Source organism: Bemisia tabaci, chromosome 4 (assembly GCF_918797505.1).
Source record: "Bemisia tabaci chromosome 4, PGI_BMITA_v3".
NCBI classification, from domain to species: Eukaryota; Metazoa; Arthropoda; class Insecta; order Hemiptera; family Aleyrodidae; genus Bemisia; species Bemisia tabaci.
The window spans coordinates 28,478,356-28,502,019 of NC_092796.1; the positions used below are offsets into that span (position 1 = coordinate 28,478,356).

Genomic DNA, 23,664 nt, shown 5'->3' on the forward strand with positions numbered 1-23,664 from the left:
TACTTCAACCTTATGGTGTAATCTATCGAGTACTTAACACTAATAAAAGTGCATCGATGTGTTACGGAGCTAAACGGAAATGGAAACCGGCCGGAAATGCTCAAAAAAGGCGGGTTTTCCCACGGTAATCCGAGCATCTCATGAATCGTCACTGCAATTTTCATTTTTTTTTCTCTTCTTCGAACTCAAGGTGTACTTTTGAAAAGCTTACATTACACATTATCCATGTATTGGTAAAATATCTAAAAAAAACTTAATTAGAAATAGACCGAAAATTCTAAAAAAAAAAAAAAAAAAAAAAAAAAAGGCGATAAATGACGTTGAATAAGTGGAGTTGATTTGAATCGATGATATGATTTAAAGGAGCTGACGCTTGCATCATAAAAATCGCCGATTATAAACTTGACGGTGGAAAAATATGATGCACTTCATCGATCCTTTGGAGGACCTTTCTAAAGGTAAAGGCAGCCTGACACTCCTTTCAAAAAAGTTAGAAGCCAAAATAACTAGCTAAGAATTACACCCCTACGGCTTCTGAATAGAGGCGATGAAGAACGGCCAGCCCTAACTTTTTTTTTTTTTTCTCACGTGGAGGAGGTTGAGGGAATCCGTCGGCGGACGATGTCCAATTAGGGACCAAGTGTGCCTTAGACTTCGACTTGACTGAAAATTCCAGCAATAGTTACAATAAAATGAGGAAGATAGTTCGAATAAGAAATGGAGGTTTGACTTGGACCTGCTTTACGGGCAGGAAGAAAATATCGTTCATTAATATTGACAATAAATATTGCAAAAAAGTAAAAGCTAAAATTTGAAAAAGGGTGAGACATCACGCTGCCTTTCCATACACCTATATAATTTATTTGCTGGAAAACTCAGAATCCCAAATTTGAAGAGCGGATTAAAACCAAAGAAAAAGCGACGATACAAATGGCAGCCTGACACTCCTTTAGATTGATATAATCCACTCCGTAGATTGATATTTCAGTTCCTCTAGTCTTTTCTCTCCTGAGCTATAACAATGAGAAGGTGACTCAGAGTAACTGCCCCGGGGTTGGCCTCTTCCTTCTCTTTTGATTGAGCTCAGTGGTCAAGTACGGCCTCCAGTGATGCGGTCAGGTCAAGTCATTCTTCTTTCGTTTCTGAAACTCTGGTTCTTATGGTTTTACTAGCGTTCTGGACGCGCTTTGCGCGTCCGTCACGGCCAGCCAAGGGGCTGCGCCCCCTTCACCCCCGATCACTCGCTACGCGAGTGACATTCGGCTCGCTCCGCGAGCTATTTTTCTCAGTGATTGGACATTTGATCACTAAGACGTATACATTTTGGAGACTCTGGAGGCAAAAATGATTTCGTCACAGAATGTCCAATCACTGAGAAAAATAGCTCGCGGAGCGAGCCGAATGTCACTCGCGTAGCGAGTGATCGGGGGTGAAGGGGGCGCAGCCCCTTGGCTGGCCGTGACGGACGCGCAAAGCGCGTCCAGAACGCTAGTAAAACCATAAGAACCAGAGTTTCAGAAACGAAAGAAGAATGACTTGACCTGACCGCATCACTGGAGGCCGTACTTGACCACTGAGCTCAATCAAAAGAGAAGGAAGAGGCCAACCCCGGGGCAGTTACTCTGAGTCACCTTCTCATTGTTATAGCTCAGGAGAGAAAAGACTAGAGGAACTGAAATATCAATCTACGGAGTGGATTATATCAATCTAAAGGAGTGTCAGGCTGCCATTTGTATCGTCGCTTTTTCTTTGGTTTTAATCCGCTCTTCAAATTTGGGATTCTGAGTTTTCCAGCAAATAAATTATACAGGTGTATGGAAAGGCAGCGTGATGTCTCACCCTTTTTCAAATTTTAGCTTTTACTTTTTTGCAATATTTATTGTCAATATTAATGAACGATATTTTCTTCCTGCCCGTAAAGCAGGTCCAAGTCAAACCTCCATTTCTTATTCGAACTATCTTCCTCATTTTATTGTAACTATTGCTGGAATTTTCAGTCAAGTCGAAGTCTAAGGCACACTTGGTCCCTAATTGGACATCGTCCGCCGACGGATTCCCCTCAACCTCCTCCACGTGAGAAAAAAAAAAAAAAGTTAGGGCTGGCCGTTCTTCATCGCCTCTATTCAGAAGCCGTAGGGGTGTAATTCTTAGCTAGTTATCTTGGCTTCTAACTTTTTTGAAAGGAGTGTCAGGCTGCCTTTACCTTTAGAAAGGTCCTCCAAAGGATCGATGAAGTGCATCATATTTTTCCACCGTCAAGTTTATAATCGGCGATTTTTATGATGCAAGCGTCGGCTCCTTTAAATCATATCATCGATTCAAATCAACTCCACTTATTCAACGTCATTTATCGCCTTTTTTTTTTTTTTTTTTTTTTTTTAGAATTTTCGGTCTATTTCTAATTAAGTTTTTTTTAGATATTTTACCAATACATGGATAATGTGTAATGTAAGCTTTTCAAAAGTACACCTTGAGTTCGAAGAAGAGAAAAAAAAATGAAAATTGCAGTGACGATTCATGAGATGCTCGGATTACCGTGGGAAAACCCGCCTTTTTTGAGCATTTCCGGCCGGTTTCCATTTCCGTTTAGCTCCGTAACACATCGATGCACTTTTATTAGTGTTAAGTACTCGATAGATTACACCATAAGGTTGAAGTAAAGAGAAAAAATTAAAATTTCAGTGACTATTCAGGAGATGCATCGGTTCCCGTGTAATAAATCGTTTTTCGCCGTCATTTTGAGCATTTCCGGCCGGTTTTAATTTCCGTTTAGATCCGTGCCCCATCGATGCACGTTAGTAAGTGTTTATTACTCGTAAGTATATACCTTAAGGTTGAAATAGATAGAGAAAATTAGAAATTGCAGTTACAATCCATGGTATGCATCGGTTACGATGTGAAAAATCGCCTTTTTGCGTAAATTTCGAGGATATTTGGTCGGTTTCCGGTTTCCCTCAGGCCGTTAATCGATCGGTGAATGTATGGGAAGCGTTGCTAGTCTGATTTTATACATATTAGAGGGTAGAAAGGGAAAAAATATCGATAATTGAAGAGTTTACTATCGAAAGATTTGGATTAACATGTAAAAATTCGTCTTTTTTTACCATTTTTGACCTTTTTTGGCCTATTTGAATTTTTTTAGGCCCTTAACCGTCCGAGTTCCATTGAAAAAAGTATATGAACCGAAAGTATACATCCTAAGCTTGAAGTAAAAAAAAAAAAATCGAAAATCTGAGAGACAGTTTTTTCGAGTTTTCAGTTTGAACATTGAATGGCGAAAAAATCGTAAATTTTAAAAAACCCTAAATTACGGCCATTAGAATAATTTTTAGCTAAATTTCGATGGCATATTCAGAATCTACATGAAAAACTGGTCTAGAAACACTCTTTCAAAGTATGATGGATTGATACAGAGTCTCGCTATGGAGAGTCAAAGAGAGGGAAGTCGAGAAAATGAGAATCGCTAAAACGGGCGTTTTTGAATATCGCTAGAATTCACCCCATCTTTGGGGGTCGATATCTCGCGAACGGGGCGTCAGATGGGAAAACCCTTCAAATTAGTTTCTTATAATGATGTAAAGACCCCGTATACCAATTTTCAGCCAAATCGGAGGGGTCGGGTTCCGAGCCTGGTACAGTTGACGTGGAATGACCCTCAACGTATTTCCTTAACTTGTGCTGTTTTACAGGCATCTTCAAGAAAATTTAGTCGCTTCATTTATTAAAAGATTGGCAAGGTTAAGTTTGACAGCCCCTGCTGCTGATGTGATAATTATTGCTGCATTTATAGGCAATCTGATCATCCGTCATCCAACGCTTAAAAGTTTAATTCATGGTTCCTTCGATACTAGTGGTAAGTGGATCATATTTTCCAGTTTGTAAATGAAGTTCTCTGTGGATTTTACTAGTAAAAGAGAGAATTACTGTATCTGGGAATTGTAGGGCTCCAGAAATGTATTTAATAACTCAGATGCCATTCTTTGGCCCTGGTGTGACATTTTTTTGACTTGAAATAATTCGGTCACTACTGCTTGAAGATAAGATGATATGATGAGTCAGAACCAAGCTTTATTGGTCACATTTGTTGTCTTGTCGCAGTTTAGTGCAGAGTTGTTACAATTTTGGCAGTTGAAAGTATATGAGAACCCTTTCGAAAAAAAAAAGTACAATAATAGTTTTTAGTTTTATGAATTCTTACTTTCAAAACATCAAAATTTCTAGGTCTCTTTGTACTAACCTAATTCAAAATTTGATTATTTGCCCAGGCCTATTTTAACTATTTGCCTACAAAATATACACCGTATATAATCTGTATATGCCTGTGTATAATCACCAATCACATAAAATTGAAAGTTTCCGATAAGATGCCTCTAAAAGGCCAGATACACCTGCATCTTGACCCAAAAAGTAGGATCTGATCCTACTTTGAGCGGGTTATAGACAGCGAATTGCAACCTGATTGGGTACAAAGATTGCCGAACACGGCTGAAGGCCTACTCGCCGCTCAAGACGCTTCTAGCTTGCAGGTACATCTGCCCCTCTAGACAAACTGCCAATTCTGCTTTTTTAGTAATTTGTTGAAACAGTCCAACTTATCTTGTCTTTTTTTTTTTTTGTAAAAGTTTGTATACTTTCGAAAAACATTTTGAAAATCGGAAATAGCTCCAATGGTTTTCTAGAGGATAGATCTTTCATTTGAAGCAATATTTGATTCCTAGTTTCACTTGAAATAATCTATTTTTTTCCCTCTTAGTCGGTTGGGATCCGTTTTTAGCTGAAGAGCCAGATCCTGAATCGACTCATGCTCAAGAGAGCTCCTTGTGGGAACTAAAGACCCTTCAATCACATATTCTACCGAATCCTGCTCACTCTGTCAAGTTTATAGATCAGAACTTACCGTCTCTTGAATGGGATTTAGGCGAACGCCTGGACGGCTCATACAGTGAAGTAAGTAGATTTATCTGTTTTTCTGTCTTCTGTTAGCTTTGTTGTTTTAATTATAATGATTGTTCAATTAATCCACCATCCAACAAATCTAATGCAAAATGATAAAACTGATGACTATTGTTTCATCATGACTGGTGTGAATGTAGCTTTATCATTTTTATACCTATGATTAGAGGATTAGGATAATCCTAGGCAAGCATTGAAGCTATTGTAGCAGGTGGTTTCCCGTAAGCTTTTCTTTGACTCCAAAATTTTCCGAATTAAGGATTCCCTTCATTTGCTCCTTCTTGGTTCTAACGCCATCATTGGACTAGGTTTTATTTTTTTACCCACAGGTTTTTCTCAGCATTCAGTCAAATTTTACAAGGGCTGAGTTGAAATAATGATCTAATAGTTTGCTTCAGCGAACCGAAGAAGTCTGAAAAGTTCAATTCTCCCCATAACTTGAAATTTTCTTAGTTTCTTAATTGCACAATTGATTATAAAGTTCAAGTCCTAAGTTGATTAGAAGGTGTATTTTGTTGAATTAACTCAAAGCATCTCGTCTTAGTTTTCAGACACCTTAAAGCTAGAAACTGGTTTTAAAATTAAAAACGGCTTCACGCAAAGGTATTAAAAAGTTAAATTATTGTGTCAAGACCAGGAAACAGTTTCATCAGCTTAAAATTTATGAAGAAATTTCACTTGAATAATTTATTGTGAAAAACAGGCCCGGACTTAGGGCGTGTGCAGGGCGTGCGGCGCACACGGGCACCAGCCTTTGGGGGCGCCACGGATGAAGAAGAGAGGGAAAAAAAGGGGGAAAAGGAAAAGGAAAAAAAGGGAAGAAAGGACAAGGGGAAAAAAGGAAAAGGAAACAAGGTTGGGCAGTGGAAGCAAGGAAGAAGGGGGGAAATGGAAGGTAAAAGGAGGCAAGAAAAGTGAAAAGAGCGTCCGCGAGAAAGGGGGGGGGCATAAAAACCATAGACAAAATATAAAGAGAATTGCTGTCTAAAGGTAAATTTTCAGGACAAAAACTCCACCTGGTCCATAGACGGTCAGGCGCCCCTTGACCCTAAATTTGCGGCTGTACAGAAATACAAGAGTAGGCATGTAGTAAGGGGGCGCCATAAATCCATCGAACAGGAACCGCCAAAGCATTTTAGACAACGTCCGCCATCTTGGATTTGAGAATTTTTAAACATAGTAAAAATTCGAGTTTCCGGTCGAAAAATACCCTCAGACACCGAGTTTCAAAAAAATCCATCGAACAGGAGCCGACATAGCGTTTTAGGCCACGTCCGCCATCTTGGATTTGAGAATTTTCAAAAATCGACTAAAAATTCGAGTTTCCCGTCAAAAAGTACCCTGATCCCGCGGTTCACAAAGCTATGACGAACAGAAACGGAGGCCAGAACCGGGGCTCATTTTAGGCCACATCCAACGTTTTGGAGTTGAGAATTTTAAGAAATTGACTAAAAATTCGAGTTTTCCGTTGAAAAATACCGTGTGATACCGCGTTTCACAAGACTCGAACAAACAGAAACCGAGATAGCATTTTAGCCCACGTCCGCCATCTTGGATTTGAGAATTTTAAAAAATGGACTAAAAATTCGAGTTTCCCGTCGAAAAATACCTCCTGACACCGAATTTCAGAAAAATCCATCGAACAGGGGCCGAGATAGCATTTTAAGCCATTTCGGATTTTCGTGTTTTGAATTTTTTGAATTTTGACAGATTTTGATTTAAAACGCGTGATCCCCAAAATCGAAGCTCAGATTCGGATTCCTCGTAAAAAATCGATGCGATTTCATGTATCATACCCTGACACCGAATTTCAGGAGAATCCATCGAACAGGAGCCGAGATGGCATTTTAAGCCACTTCAGTCATTTCGGATTTTTGAAGTTGAAAAATTTTACTTAAAACGCGTGATACCCAAAATCGAAGTTCAGATTCGGATTCCTCGTAAAAAATCGATGCGATTTCATGTATCATACCCTGACACCGAATTTCAGGAAAATCCATCGAACAGGAGCCGAGATGGCATTTTAAGCCACGTCAGTCATTTCAGATTTTCGAATTTGGAAAATTTGACTTAAAACGCGTGATACCCAAAATCGAAGTTCAGATTCGGATTCCTCGTAAAAAATCGATGCGATTTCATGTATCATACCCTGATACCGAATTTCAGGAAAATCCATCGAACAGGAGCCGAGATGGCATTTTTAGCCACGTCAGTCATTTCAGATTTTCGAATTTGGAAAATTTGTCTTAAAACGCGTGATACCCAAAATCGAAGTTCAGATTCAGATTCCTCGTTAAAAATTGATACAATTTCATGTATCATACCCGAGCATAGCGTGAAGGAAAGAGACGTAACGTAGACATACTGATTCGAGCATATGAATCCAACGTGGCAACATGGGTAGTGCTCACAAGGGGAGTCTACGAAGTGACATCCTGGGATTGGGTTCATTTTGCTTGTACATGAAGAAGAGACAAATCTAAGGTTGACGTATTTTTTTTTAGCCGCCAACTCCCAACCGTTCTCGAGATATCGATTTTTAAAGTTACGATTTTTGCACGTTTCCGCGCGGAGTTCCGGCGAGTCAACTGAGCGCCGGCAAGCTGCACGAAGCGTGTTTCCTATCAGCGCTGCAGACCGGCCATCGCTATCAACAGTTCCGTGGCCGAGTGGTAGAGTGTTCGCCTACGGTTCCATCGATCGCGGGTTCGAATCCCGCTTCGTGCCGTAGCTTTTAGGGTACGCCGCAATGCGTTTTTACAAGTTTTCTTTATTTTTATCACACACCAAGGGGTCCGCCCCTGGCCACTGCTCGGCCCAACCCCCGGGGCGAAAAGGCGCGCTTCGCGGCGAGCGAAATCATCGAAATCGACCGTTGACGGTTACTGGGTAAATAATTTATGAAATTAAGAAATGATTAAAAATTGATGTTGAATTTCAAATAAAAATTTCCCACCACACAATATTCTTAATGACTTTTTCCTTACTCTGAATTTGCAACCGTCAACGGTCGATTTCGATGATTTCGCTCGCCGCGAAGCGCGCCTTTTCGCCCCGGGGGTTGGGCCGAGCAGTGGCCAGGGGGCGGACCCCTTGGTGTGTGATAAAAATAAAGAAAACTTGTAAAAACGCATTGCGGCGTACCCTAAAAGCTACGGCACGAAGCGGGATTCGAACCCGCGATCGATGGAACTGCAGGCGAACACTCTACCACTCGGCCACGGAACTGTTGATAGCGATGGCCGGTCTGCAGCGCTGATAGGAAACACGCTTCGTGCAGCTTGCCGGCGCTCAGTTGACTCGCCGGAACTCCGCGCGGAAACGTGCAAAAATCGTAACTTTAAAAATCGATATCTCGAGAACGGTTGGGAGTTGGCGGCTAAAAAAAAATACGTCAACCTTAGATTTGTCTCTTCTTCATGTACAAGCAAAATGAACCCAATCCCAGGATGTCACTTCGTAGACTCCCCTTGTCAGTGGGTCAGCGGAGGAGGAAGAATAAGAATTTATCGTGAGGAATTCCTCGGGACGAAACCGAACACTAAGCGCCACCCCGTTGCCCGTTCCGTTGCGTCTCGGGCGACCGGCGCGGCGCGGCGGCGTAGTTCAAAAGGAGAATCTATACGCGTCGTTAAACCTTTTTCCTTCACGCTATTTTAACATATGATACATGAAATCTCATCAATTTTTCACGAGGAATCCGAATCTGAGCTTAGATTTTTGATATTACGCGTTTTATTCTATTTAAAATCGTAAGAGAATTTACAGAATTGTCCTTGAAAATTGATCACACATTAGTGTTTTTTTACGTCATTAAACCTCTTTCCTTCACGCTATTCTAACATATGATGCATAAAATCTCATCAATTTTTCACGAGGAATCCGAATCTAAGCTTAGATTTTCGATATTACGCGTTTTAATCTATTTAAAATCGTAGGAGAAATTACAGAATTGTCCTTGAAAATTGATCACACATTAGTGTTTTTTTACGTCATTAAACCTCTTTCCTTCACGCTATTCTAAAATTTGATGCATGAAATCGCATCAGTTTTTCACGAGGAATCCAAATCTGAGCTTAGATTTTCGATATTACGCGTTTTAATCTATTTAAAATCGTAGGAGAAATTACAGAATTGTCCTTAAAAATTGATCACACATTAGTGATTTTTTACCCCGTTTTTCTTCTACGTTCACGTAATGAAATTAGATCAACAGTTGACTCATCGACTAGTCTAGCCTAACCCCCCAGAATCGGTCTAAAGGGCGAACGATTTTATAAGATAAGATGTGCGGTCCTAGTTTCCGGGCAATTGCGGTTTGATGGAAGCTGCGATGAGGAGAAACGGAAGATATGCGAAACTCGGGCGGATATTGAGTGAGAAACCAGGTAGGGGAAAGGCTTTCTTCCCGAAAAGTTAGTGCTCGGGCCAAGCTAGTGCTGGAGCATTGTATAGCAGGTTGTGGGAAACTATTTTTTTGCAGCAACAACCAATTGGCTCGTATTTTGCGAAAAGGAACTAAGAGCATTTCAATGTTGCTGGGATTGTGCAACTTAGGTACATTCTTTGCAAAAAGTAAACTTTGCGACGGTAATTTTCGTCTTGAATTCATAGTTTATTGGGAGTAGAGGTGAAACTAGTTTAGATGATCGTTTATGTTTGCAAGGTTAGCGACATTGGAATGCTCTTGTGAAAAACAACCTGATCTGAAAAGTCAGAGAAAGGAAGGTAAAACAGCCTTCCCGAAAATTAGTAGTTTTTCACTTTTTAACCAGGATAATTGTTTCTTCAGTAAGAAAATATTGTGTAAGAAAAATTGGGATAGTTCTAGAAGTCTCAATTAGATTTTTAGACCCATCTTCAAACAACAAAAAAGTCTTATTTTGATCTTTAGAATCATTCCTCAATTTTCTCCTCATTATCCTGACATCTCCTGCACTCTAATTCAACCAAAGTGTGGCCATGGGCAATGAATGGCCCCTTTTAAACTTGTCTGAGTAAAGATTTCAAAACTAACCAGTAAAGAGAATGGCTAATTTCTTATCTCTCTATCTCTTATTGTATCCTTTTATGAAAATTGAATTCATGCTTTAAAATTTTTCTCCCACTTTCTAGATGTTTGACAAAGAAGTGAAACGAAAAGGTCACTATTCTACTACTTTTGAGAGACCCACTGGTTTGTCTCTACCGAGAGGAGAACAGCTACTCAATTACTGGAGCTTATCATAATGATGTAGAAAACTGTTTTTAGGTTAAGGAAGTTTATCAATAAAAAGTTATTCTGTAAGTAACTCCTTTAATTTTTCAATAATTTTCCGTACCACGAATTTTACTGTCTTTTCAGTCAAAATTGATAAGTTGGCTGATACATAAAATTCCTATGTAACAGGGATTACTCCAGTATTGCTTCAAGCTCTAATAGCTCTGTCTGCTCTGGTATTTGCCTCATGTGGTGTAGTGGTGGTTGCCCTGGCCCAATGATGGGGTCCTGCATTCAAATTCAAGGCAGGTGATCTGGGTTTGATGGTCTCAGGCGAAAGTCACCTTCAGCTTGGTGTAAAAGGATTGCAGGATTAAGGACATGACTCTAAATCCTCAGGGTTTAACTTCATTTTTTCATGCTGAAGATAACAAGATAACAAGTAAATACGTAATAGGAGGGTTTTTTTTTATTTGGCAAAAAACAACAAAGTTTTAAAGTGAAAATTAAAATTTGATTTTATTTTTTTTAACTTTCTATTCATATAGTTGTAAATAATGATAAAAAAATAAATAAATAAATTAAAAAAATAAATAAAACAATAAAAACAAACAAACCAAAAACTTACACACTTCATCCTTGTTATGAAATATACATGTTTCTCATGTCACCCTGGGGAATAAAAAGGTCTAATTGAAAAAAAAAAATGTGCTCTGGATCGTCATTACATTAGTATTAATACTTTATTGAGACTTCCCTATGTTGTTGAAAAACTGATTGCAAAACCTACTTAATTATCACAGAACTGAAATCAATTGAATTTCAAACATATAAAATTTAAATATTCAATCTTTGGGATTACATCTTATACTCTTTCAGTAAAACAGGAGAGAAGAGAAGAAGATAAAGGTTTTTACTAAGAATTAGAGTCACTGGATGTTACAAATATCGTACAACTTAACTTGAAGGATGCTCACAAGTACCTGATCAAAACGAAACTCACTGGATGTTAATATTTTATTAAACAAGTCTTTTTCACTTTGTCTGCATGTAAGAGTGGTGAGGCCACCAGTGATGCTGAATTTTACCTCAAAAATTAGACAATCGTATTGAATACTTTTCTTTTCAAAAATTTATCCCTTTAAGAATCTTTACTTGCTTACATACTGTCGGAGTTTTCTTAAACAGCTTCTACATCAGGGGAATGGAAAACGTTTTGTTTACAATCATTTTTTTTGAAATTCTGTCAACTGGCTGTTCGCACTGGCCAAAAGTTTACTGGAAGTTACTTCAATGATACATTTTGAAAATGTCAAAATAGTAGAAAACAGGTTAATCTAGGTGTGAGAGAACAATGCTAACTACAGGCATAGGAGACTTTTAAACCGGTAATGGTGAGAAATGATGGAAAAGAATCCATTGGTTTTTTTTAGCACATTAGAATCTGCCAAAGCCCTGTTTTGTCTCATCATACTCTCAGAATGGAAAAAAAATGAAACATTAACTCAGAAATAAATGTCTTTTTTGGGGAAACCAAGAAACATCCTTCTAAACAATCAGTTGATTCATCTGTTCAACAGAATTGACATGTCATCAAAAATCACTAGGTTTTGTTTCTTTCGTTTTAATGGAAAGAGAGAGAATTGGTCCATGTGGTACACAAGTTGGTTATTAAGTATTAAGTTATAAAGATTTTTCGATTTTAGAGCAAAATACATATTAATTGATCTGAGTGAAAAAAAGAAGAGAAAAGAACAAAAACCAATGAATTATTTGAAATCTTAAATAAACATAAAATCAAAGTAAAAATAGATAATATGAATCAAAATCTATTGCTCGTATAGTAAAAGTTTGAAAATTTGTCCTACAATTATTTCAACAGACATATAGCTTTGGGAGGGGAATAAATGGATTGCATTTTGCAAAAAGGAACCAAGAGCATTCCAATGTTGCTAGGATTGTGCAACTTACATTCTTTGCAATAAAATACTGAAACCATGCAAAAAATTAATTTTACAAGTGTATTTTTCGTCTTGAATTAGTAATTTATCAAGAGTAAAGATAAAACTTGTTTAGATGATCAGTTTATATTTGCAAGGTAAAAAAATTTGCACAATCTGAGCAACATTGGAATGCTCTTGGTTCTTTTTTGCAAAATGCAATTCAAATCATAACGATGAGAAATAAATTGCGAAAAACTTACGATTTTACATGCATACAGTACATAGGCATTCAGCATTTTCCCCAAAATAGGTGGAGTCTATTATAGGAGAGAAATTATTTGTTGGTGTCACTTTATATGAGATCTCGGGCAAGAAACGAACTTGCTACACAGCTTTAAGTTGAAAAGAGAAAAACAACTTAGCGTAGGATTAGGGCATTAATGTGTCACCGGATAAAGTCTTAGCTAGAAAAAATCCTGACATGTTTTCTCTTTAAAATCTTACTTACAAAACGATTCACACATTTGGAAGTTGGGTAATCAATTCCTGAACGAGTTATTAAAACAAGTATTTTTAAAACGGAGCAAGTAGAAACTGAATTATACAGAAGACATAATTTGTTTTTTTGCCATGTAACTAATGTTAATTGTAAACACTTGTATCTTGTTAAGGAGTTGACTTCCCATTGTGTGATTCACTTTCCTTGTGAAAACATGTCGCATAGTTTTTTAACTCATAACTTTTCTGGAGGTCCATCAAGAACGTTTCTCCGAACATGCAGAGGAAGGCACACTTCTACGCTGAAGAAGAAAAAATTACCAACATGTGAACAATACTTTAAAAAATTCTGACCACAGACTTATTCTAGCTGTGTCAATACGTACATCAGCAAATTATTTCATTATGTTTGTTTGTTTGTGTTTTACTGAAATTTCATCTTATGTCTTCTTAAAGATAATCTAATGGTGATAATAGAAGTGTAAGTTCCTTGAATGGCCTTGAAACGTTTGTTGATTTACCACCCTATTTCAGGCTAGGCCTAAGTTGTTTGTTTAACTTCAAGATTGGGCTGGTACAGCTGTTTTTTGTACCAACAAAAAGTAGCTGGAACACGCAATCTCTTATTCTTGAAACATAATTTTAGTACTCCAATCTCAACAGTTGATAAATGTATGAGAGGGTGCAATATTATTCCACATAATAATAGTTCTTATTCATCTTTTAGAAGGAAAATATCAAGCCTTTGCATTTTGAAAACAATTTTGTGTATAAGTAATCATTTTATGGAATAGGACGAACTTAAAATCATCTACCTATATATTTAACCTTTATGAACTGAAAATGGTCCCAGTGGTACTAAAACGATTTTTTTATAAAAGAGGAGGAATACTTTATTTTAGCATCTAGAATTGTTTCTTTCTGGGAGATATTTTCCCCCATAAAAAGACCTTATTAAGTACAAAAAATCTAGTTTACAAAATTATCCTGATCACAAGAGTCATCGGAATGAATTCTCTTATATTAAGTACCTTCTATAGACACTGGAAATCTAACCAAAAAAGTTGGAGCTTTAATTTTTTCATAGTATTTTTGAATTTCTCTGAATTGAAATTGAACTCTGTTGAAATCCGTCCTATTAATAAGTTACAGTGGATGAAGTATAGAGAAAAATCGAACTGTGAGATAACTGAAATAATTGGGCAAATATAAACAGGCACCTTGTGTGCCCTATTTTAAAATCAGGGTTTTGGCAAGATACATGGAATGTCACTTTGATTTTTCAAAATTCTCTGTACCATGGTCATCTAATATCATGGCATACAATATAAAAGGGTGGATAGTCTTAGAAAGCTGACTGAACTTCATACTTGCGTATTTTCACCTTTGCTTCATAAGATTTGGAGTCAAACTGGTGAAAGGAAAAATTTTGTCGAATCTCGAATGCCCTCGAAAATTGATTGGTTCATGAAGTGGGCCTCAATGGGGAACTGGAAAACTGGTATTTACAATAAGAGGTGATGTTTTAAAGTCATTTCGTACAAAATACAGTAATGTCCTGATTATCAAACGATTTTTGGCAGACCGTGTCTGATATCGGAAAAGTCACCACCTGTCGAAGGCTGAAAAAATGCCATTTCAGGCCTTGTTTGTTCCCAAAAGTTTGCCAGTTTCCCATCGTTTTTGAAGTGCACAGTCCCTGAATTGGAAAAAAACACAAAACCACATATTTATTCAACTCTTGACGAAGTTATGGTTTTCGTTGTGGTGGCTATCTAGTTGATGACCATGAACTCAATTTTGACCACGTTGGATGACTGAAGCATCCAAAGTTCGGTTAGATGATCTATGGGACAATCAGGGCATTACTGTAGATTGTTCTGGCTGATTATTTTGACAAAATTACGATACTTTGATTCTTGGCCGATGATCATTCATCTCACTGCAGCTAACTAAAGTCTATTTACTTTAAAGGCTTCAATAGCCAATAATGTTATTTTTTTCCATGATCGTGGAGTGAAGTAAGGATACAAATGTCAATTTGTCAGTAAAATTAGGAACAGTTGCATAGTATTGGGCGAAATTGGTAATCTCTTAGGTATGGTTCTATTTCCTCTAATAAAGGGAAACAAACATGAAAGAAACAATTTTTTGAAAACTCAGAACAAGAATATCAGGGTGATTTAGAATGGAAACCGCCAATCAAGTTTTTCGGAATTTTGTTTCAAAATATAAGATCCTCACAATCTACAATAACAACACACGCCTGGTGGATTAATGATGGACGTTCAAGGTAAAAATTCTATATTAAGTGATGCGATTTCCCTCTGATTAACGAATATTCAGTCCCAATCTAAAAACACCAGTATCAAAGGACAAATGCTTGTGGACACAATTCACTTTGTTGTGCCTTTCACTTTGTTGGTCATTGAAAGACGCATAGATCCTCTTGATACTGGCAGACTTCAGTTGATATTATTACTGTTGCACAGAGGAAACTGGAATAACTTAAATGATTCGCCTATGAAGTGATGCAGATTGTCCATGAACGTCCATATTCTCCTCACCATTATTTCTAAAGAACCACATTCAAAATCGGTCACTTTTGGTTTGAACTAAATGAAGATTCATTGCTTGGAAAGTCTTGAAAATTAGGTCCAAGGGAAGAAGGTTGTTTCAAGATTCCATGTCAAAAGTCCTCAAATTGATCAGTCTTCTGATCAGTTTCTTACAAAGATGATCATCATGTAAAAATTCAGAAAATAAATCAGATAGTGGGTATATTGCTTCGGTTATACATTGATCTCTTCCATCTCATGAGGGTTTGCTGCTCATCAGAATTTTTAAAATTTCATTCTTTTCAACCTTAGACATTGGGAAATTCTTGAGAAGCTGTTAAAATTTTAAATTTGATCAACTCAAAAGATCCAAATTAGTGGTAGTAAAAGTTTCATCTAAATTTTGACACCAGCATTCCTTTACTAAAATTTATCAGGAAAATGGAGGTGTATGAATATGACACTATTCATTGTGAAGATTTATCATTCTGCCATGATCAAATTTCAAAGATGTTGGACATTTTGACAGTGTTGGTAACTTCTTATCAAATGTTAAGGTTAATCAACATCGGAAGTGAACTAAATCAAGGCATCAAACAAATTTTGCTTAATTACTCGTACCACTTCAAATTTTGGCAAAAAACAGCAATTGAGCCAAGAGGCACATTTCAGCTGTTTCGTCCCAAAGAACCAAGCTCATTTATTTGTAAACCCTGAAAATAAAATAAAACTGCAAGTGAGCAAATGCAAAATTTTGCACATTGATTGGTCAAATCCATCGGTTCATTTTTTCTTTTAATACTTACAGCATTATTTTAGGGTTTACAGGATGGATTTTTCGGTTAAGTATAGCTGGAATGTGCCTGCAAGCGCAACGATCCGATTTTTGGCACCATTTTAAAACGAAACCAGTATCTTAGCATTTGATTGCTATCTTGATATTAGCTCACTCCCGCCACAGATCCAACTTAAAATATTTAATTATTTCAAATCATCTTAAAAGTGGTTTATTTTGCATGAGGTTCTTTTAAGAATCAGAACTTACAATTGACGGTTGATGACTAAGAAAGTTTGCTTTTGGTATGGAAGTGAGTGTATAAGTACATGTGTTCATAGGAATTTGAGTGTTCAAAATATGATGTTGGGAAAGTACTTGCCCCCCTCAAAGATGAAAAAAAAAGAAAAAAAAGAGAGAGAAAAAATCAAATAATAATTATAAAACATAAATAAAACATTTCTATTAAGTTTAAAGTTAGGAAACTTCCGCTAATTTTAAAACATGAAAATATCACAATTCAACAAAAATATTAATCATACATACAACTTACTGCAATAGTTATGTACTTGATTTATAATTATTATGAATAATCATTCTGAAACTTTTGATTTACGAATAATACTGCTTTATACAAAACAGAATGCCCAAAACTAAGATTACAGGACTACACAAGCAAGTACAACTAGAATCGATAAAAAGTAATTTTATTTTAATAAAGTAAAGTTAAATTGATTTTATATTACTTTTTCCTATTTTCAATGGGACACCAGACGAGGCCTAAAATAAAAATAAAGGTGACATGTTTTCTCTCCGAAATCTTACGTAGAAAACGATTGACACAACAGAGAATACGGACATCAGCACCTGAATAAGATATCAACTAGTATTTTGAACACAGATCAAACTGAAGTTAGACTCTAAAAATGATTTCACTAGTCTATTTGCCGCATAATTAATGTTGATTGTTGATACTATAAACTTTTTATCTTGTTCAGGAGTTGATTTCCAGACTTTCCATTGTGTGAGTCGTTTTCTAAGCAAGATTTTGAAAAGAAAACATGTCCCGTGGTGCTTTAATTCATGCCTCGTCTAGGGGCCCATTGTTCTTCTTTTTTTTTCTGTGCATTCAGTATGTACAGTTACGATATTTTCTAAAACAATTTACACAAAAACATAGTTTTCAGAAACTCACAAGCTTGATTACTAGATCTGTGTTTTAGAATTTGTACATGATTTGTGAATAACCATTATAAAAATTTTGAACTTTACAGCAATAATGTACAAGAATTTAACAATGCATTTTGTCTCTGATATCTCACTGAATTTAATTTAGAATTACTATGACTCAAAAGGATATTCACAAATTTTCAAAGAAACAGTTCGCAAGAAGAAAGAAAAGGAGGGGTATTTACAAAAAAAGTATAGAAACACAAAACATGCTATTCATAAATTCTCATAGGAAAAAATGGAACAGGTGATTTAAGTCTCTGACATGGTGGCGTCCTGTACAATCAATTCAAAAAATTATAGACCTAAGTAGAAACACAAGTTTACAGTTTTATTCAGTGTACTTAACAGGCAAAGCACCATACCGAGGCCTTCATAAAAGGAAATGGACAACGAAGACAGTGTAGAGTTTTCACGATTGCTCTATGGTTCGTTGATACTGAGTAACAGAGTATTTAAAATTAATCTAAGTACTTTGGACAGTATGTTGTGGCTGGAGTGCTGAAATTTGCATTTCACTCACTGATTTACCACTTAAAAGAAATTTTAATTTTTTTTGAAAACTGTTGGACGACTTTACCACCTCTTCAAACAGCCATTCTGCTCTTAATTTTTGGTACTATTAATCAAAGCAAGTTTAAATAATGTTAATTTATCCTTGATTGATTCATTGAAGTTGCCAATGCTAGAGATTCAAGAGAATTTGATAGGCAGTATTATTTAGTAGTTTCTTTTTTTGTATTCTTCTTTTGTTTAGGCCTAGAACATTACCTGCATTGTAATTCTTTCTTCTATTTTAATCCAGTACAAAATATTTCAATCAGCTCGATTAATTTGAGATCACTTTTTCATAAGATCCAAAGTATGGATGCAAGAACAATAAAAAGTTTTGACGAAGGAAAACAATTCTATTAAATGTTTTAATAAGTCAAGTAACATTTTGATAGAGTTAAAAAATCATTAATCACAGTGATTAGTACTCTATTCTAGTTATTGGAACTTTGCCTGCTATCAATACATGTTTTCTGCCACTCAGTAATTTGAAGTGACCCTACAGCACAACTAAGCTGCCTCCCAAAAGGGTAAATGCATCTCCTAGTCTCAATGGAATCTAATAAATAAAATTTCATCACAACCTATCGGCAAAAAACCTTTCACACTGACCGGCTTGAACAAGGAACTTGGCTCTTGTCAAACACAGCGTTGGTCCCAAGGAACCTTGTAAGAGAATTGACTGAAAAGTCCAGCCTCTGCTGGTTTAACACTCGAATAATGCTAGAATGTCATCACTCGTAGCAACTGCGTTAGGAGTTCCCAAGTTACCATTACTGCTTGCACCACTGCTTGGAGGTGTTGCGAGATCAGGAGGGTCTAAGTAGGAAAGTAGTTCCATTGGATCTACTACACTGTCAGGTAACAGCTGGAACAGAAAGAGACACAGGGTTCTTTAAGAAATTTGCAAGCCTAATAGTGAGCATTGAGTGTGTTAAGATATTATCAAGAGGCATAGTGATTCTTCATAAACTGATAAGATTGATGAAATGATGAAATCATAGGATAAGAGCACCAAGAGATCGTGGACATCAGGTGTATTTATTTTAACTTATTCCAAATGAGTTGAGGTCCCTACGTAGCAATCAATGAGTCTAAAAGAGTCAATTGAAAACCTCACTGAAGATATCCTAAAATAATTGATGTTAGAAAATAATGAAAGCAAAGGAAATGGCATACATTAAACAACTTATAACAAATTTACTTAAGAAAACTTCATAAAAATTTAAAAAAGCCTCAACAAAATTCACTCAAACTGTTTGTATAAAAATCCCAAAAGATAGTTCTCAACTGAGTGTAATCGAAGGTTTTCTTTAAAAGCATGTATTTCTTGACACTTTTTTTTATGAATATTTACGTTACTGCTACTAGAACTAGTTTTCTCTGTACAGCTGAGATAAATACTTACATTTAATGTCTCTTGGCCTTGTCCTTCACCATCAATAACAGCGGCTGGATCAAAGTTCAGATCTGATGGAATATCTACAGGTCCTGTGTCTATCGAGTTTTGTTCGCCATTTGTACATGTAGTTGCTGCTGTTGTTGTTGTTGGTGGTACGCTCGGGGGTCCAGGCGTATGTGCACTTCCTGGCGTTCCACCAGGAGTGTGAGGTGTGTGAGGCGTGTGAGGAGTGTGCGGTGTGTGAGGCATCTAAAAAAAAAAGTGAAAGTTTCAAAAAAATGTTCTCTACTAAATAAATCTGAAGTGAGCGGGTTTAAGGCGGGGCACAATTAAGGGAAATCTGAAGTTCTCCTGAAATTAGAATTAACTGTGAAGAAACTGAGGCCTTGGCCTTTATCAATGTAACATTTTTCTCTCTGGAGCAGTTTCAGATTTTTACTGATTTTCTTTTTCTTGTTTGCTTTAAAATTCTGCTTGAATTTTTAATTAGAATAAGAAAAAAGACAAATTCAACTTCAGCACCCTCTTTCTTTTTTTAAAGAGTTCAACTTAGAGTTGAGGGGCTCAGACACTTTACGTCTCAAGTCTCAAAAGGGTAGAAATCCTGCAAAGAAAGAAACATTGATACCAACCTGATCATTCAGAGATTTTTCCATGGCATTCAAAGGTTCGAGAGAATTGACTGAATCACTTAAATGGTTGAGAGGACCAGATGAAAAATCATTATTGGTCGTACTGGAATTATAATCGTAACTACTTCTGCCGGTGGGCCCACTTGAATAGGGAGGAGGTCCAGAGTTCATCATTGATCCACTAGCAATACCTGAATGAATTAAAGAAGTGTTTTACTTAGAGCACAAACCTCAACAATTTAAAGGATACATTTATAATTTATAATTATATTAATAAGAGAAATTGAAAAATCTGGTGCATAAACTCCCAACTTAATATACTAATGGGCATTGAGTGCAGAAAAAATAAAAAAATTAAAACTAAAGGAATACAATTCGATATCAAAATCATCATATTTTGAAAATAGTAAACTTTTTTTAGAAACTAATAGAACATAAGTAGGTAACTCATTAATTCCGGTCATGACAACTGAGAAATTCAAAGTGATTAATATAGGGGGATAAAAAAGTTTCTTTTCAACTTGCCGCAATAAGCTGAAATTTTTAAACGTAAGATACGTTACTTCTGAGATACCTAATTGAAATATTTGCTAATGCTACTCTTATTTGATTAAAATTTTTAGAACTTACTGTTCATATCTGGAGGAATATAGGGTGAAAGTGACTGTCCCATATCCCAAGAATGCATTGTTGGTAAGGTCATACTTCCAGGAGACATTGCTTTGTTCCCTCGTTTGGCACCACATGAGTCAGTCTCTTCTTCCTGTAAAATGGAAATACATTCTTCCTGTGTATTGTAAAATGGAGAACTTCACTTTAGAATTGTGCTTTGAATAGAGGGATGGTAGAAAAAAGAAACGAAACAAACAAAAAACTGAGAAATAAGAAACTATCAAGAGGAGACAAGAGTTTAAAAAAAAAAGAGGCTGATATCTTTACTAATCTTAATCAAGATAAAAACAGATGAAAGGGAAGAGTGATTCAGCCTATTCTGTCAGGTGCTCTTTTTGCTCAGAGGTGGTTCTGTGAATGAACTTTTTGTTCAATGGAATAGATGAATTTTAATGATGATGATCAATGATCATGAAATAGATTGGACTTAGAAACACTGCGTTGCATCAATAAAATCAGGCACTGGGATAGAAGATAAGATAAATGCTTTTAAAGGATTTCTGTAATGTCAAGTTAAATCCAATGATGTGCCCCTTTCTTAGATGATCATTATCAAAAGATATTTTGAAAGTTGCTCCTTTTTTGGGTAGATCACACCTTCTTTACTTAAAAAGTTCCACATTGTAAATTATGTTCTTTCACATGAGTCTATAGAGACAATACGTACCTTAATATGTGTATTTCTCGCCGGTTTCCAATTGGCTGATGAATCTATAGTAACTTCTTCCACTTCTGAAGGACTAGGAGTATTGAGGATTGCCCACATGTACTGATCTACCTCTAATCCTTCTAACTGGGCAGGTTTACTGAGGAAAAACAAGACGCACATTAGTAAAATGTAAAAAAAACTACAGAGTAAATTGAGTACCTCAACGAATAATGTGTGAGCCTTTCAAGTTATCTTTACCAAGTTTTTAAAGGAAGTCTTTAGATACTATTAGGCAAACTCACCCACAGCTGAGAATGATCATAACAATTTCATGCATCAGTTTTTCAGGGAAGGCTATTTCCGTCTAAACCCCTCTTAAGTAAACCATTTCCTTCATATTAAAACATACCTCTGCATCTTGATATGTAGTAAAGTTTAACTGAACTATTAATTTAATTATTTTATTATCAATGAACTTTATTTATGGTCATTTGTCATCATTTTTCACAAATTTAGTGAGTGCAAAGTTAATAGTATAGCATTAAACCATTTATACCCGAAAAATTAAATCATCAAATATTATGAAAAAAAAAAAAAACAGATATTTTAAACTTACTTGCAAACAGGACAACGCCAAGAACCTCGCTCACAATTTAGTTGAAGGTAAGATTCTAGATCGAAGCACTGTATGTGCTTACAGTCATGGCCACGGGCGGGTAAAGTTATTCGTTTAAATGTAATAGGACACTTCAAAGACACCTGCAAAAGTAGAAAATGGAAAATAAGAGTGAATAAGGAGATACTCTTAAATACAAAGAGAAATTAAGTCTGAAAATTAAAAAAGGATCCTAAAAATTATTCTGTGTGGGTCAGCTAACTTGCACTTCTGTTTTCAAATATTCTTTTTAAGGCATAAATTCAAGTGCATGAAGTTGCGAGGATAGTTTAAAGAGACACAGCTTAACTTTTAGATGTCTGAAATTTCAATTCAATCAGTAATTCCTTTAATAAGGTACTTAAATGAGAAGTTACATGTCATCCAGAACTCATCTCTTCTGATTATGATTTCCATGAATACATTGGGAGCCACAAAATTCAGTGACTATTCATCAAATTTTGAATGTGAAGAGGACACAAACTTTTTACAGAATAAGATTATTCTTACCTTCAAAGCAGTTTGTTCAACTCCATCTCTGTCCGGACCCAACGTTGATGATGCTGAACTTGAAAAATTCCTTTTTATTTTGGCAATACAGTGGTCCGCAGTTAATAAGCGTTTTCTTAAAAGGCCTTGTAGGACACTTCTTACACTAGGCCGATGCACCAATTGAAGAACAAATAAATGAGACTGTAAAACAAACAGATTAGATGATTAAATTGAGTAGGCAGGTTTGAGGACATTAAAAATAATAATGAAAAGTGAAATGAATAATGATAAATAGGTAATGAAATTAGTCGATCTTCACATCCCGATTCAGTTCGAGTGACTAAATGTGGAAAACTGAAAAACAGATATCTTCCAGGCATTTTACTTATTCAAATTCAAAAATAAAAAAAATAACTTTGGCTTTCCTCTTGTAAAGGTATGCTGTAACATAGGAACTTCTTGAATTTCCGGAAATTATACTTTGCCAATTGGAAAATATTTCTTTCATTTCATCGTCTAGGTAAGCCTCTATTATTCTTTTAGGAGGCTTTGCAACGCATTTAATTATATAATTCTATAAAATGGGACTCCAAAATCTTTAAATACTAGCAGAAAAATAAGGAAGATGATGGAATACTTACACAACAACAAGCAGAAACAGTTATTTGGATAGTGTTTCGGCCTGCTTGACAAACTTCCTTAAGATAAAGAGGTTTGTGCGACGTTTTATTTTCTCCTCTATCTATCATAAGAGGAGTTGCATTTACTGACACTTGAACACTAGCTGGCCAATTCGTATTCATTTGCCTATCCTCGTGATGGAAGCACTTTAACTGTAATTCTAAGTCCGACCTGTGAACAGAGATGAAAGAAATTTATCAAAATTATGTGAGGGAAATTAAAGTCTACCTGATGATTGATACAAGATTGCACTGAAATTCAAAGGTAGTCAGCCTCTTAAATCGTGCTATAATAGGTTCTCAATAAAATCTGCTTGTAGTTTTGAATGTACCTAAGTAACGTCAATTCAAACCTTACTTCACACTTAAATTATAGTATGACATAGCTAAAAGAAAAACAGTTACTATGTAAGGTTAGAGAAATATTGGTTCGTGATGATGAAAAATTCAAGAATGGAGAATATTTGCTTTTGATTAATTTCACACTTACCTCCACATAAGTGTTTGGTGTACGGTTGGTTTGAGCTGGAAGACATGGTTTGAAACAGCTAAATTGTGTTCCAATCTAAAGGGAGGTAAGATGATTCCATCGCGCACTGGGAACGTTAATCTTAATTCATCATCTTCTGGAAAAATTCAGACAAAAAAAGAGAAGATCAGATTTCAATTTTTTATCAAAAATAAATGAGTCAAATAATTTTAAAGAAATAAGACCACATAAGAAATACGGTCTATTGTTCTGTGAATGCAAGTATTTCAAATTCCCATTTTTA

The 23,664-nt window shown here is 36.0% G+C and overlaps 2 protein-coding genes across 3 annotated transcripts in view; one reads left to right on the forward strand and one right to left on the reverse strand.

Annotated features, from left to right (window-relative positions):
- Positions 1 to 1,021: 1,021 nt before the first annotated feature.
- Positions 1,022 to 10,182, forward strand: LOC140224391 (nucleolar complex protein 4 homolog). Its single transcript, XM_072299085.1, has 4 exons — positions 1,022 to 1,029; positions 3,690 to 3,853; positions 4,754 to 4,947; positions 10,069 to 10,182. The coding sequence occupies exons 1-4, from the start codon at positions 1,022 to 1,024 to the stop codon at positions 10,180 to 10,182; spliced, it is 480 nt and encodes a 159-aa protein (XP_072155186.1).
- Positions 10,183 to 10,645: 463 nt separating this feature from the next.
- The window catches only part of tna (Zinc finger MIZ domain-containing protein tonalli), a 125,558-nt gene continuing 112,539 nt past the window's right edge, over positions 10,646 to 23,664 (reverse strand). For both annotated transcript variants that reach the window (XM_019050744.2, XM_072299620.1), the window contains 9 exons: positions 23,382 to 23,517; positions 22,853 to 23,063; positions 22,230 to 22,412; positions 21,681 to 21,823; positions 21,083 to 21,221; positions 20,374 to 20,506; positions 19,744 to 19,934; positions 19,118 to 19,360; positions 10,646 to 18,577 (listed from right to left, as the gene is read on the reverse strand). In XM_019050744.2, the coding sequence (XP_018906289.1) occupies positions 18,416 to 18,577; positions 19,118 to 19,360; positions 19,744 to 19,934; positions 20,374 to 20,506; positions 21,083 to 21,221; positions 21,681 to 21,823; positions 22,230 to 22,412; positions 22,853 to 23,063; positions 23,382 to 23,517 (1,541 nt within the window). In that variant the 3' untranslated portion in view covers positions 10,646 to 18,415. The remainder of the gene's footprint in view (positions 18,578 to 19,117; positions 19,361 to 19,743; positions 19,935 to 20,373; positions 20,507 to 21,082; positions 21,222 to 21,680; positions 21,824 to 22,229; positions 22,413 to 22,852; positions 23,064 to 23,381; positions 23,518 to 23,664) is intronic.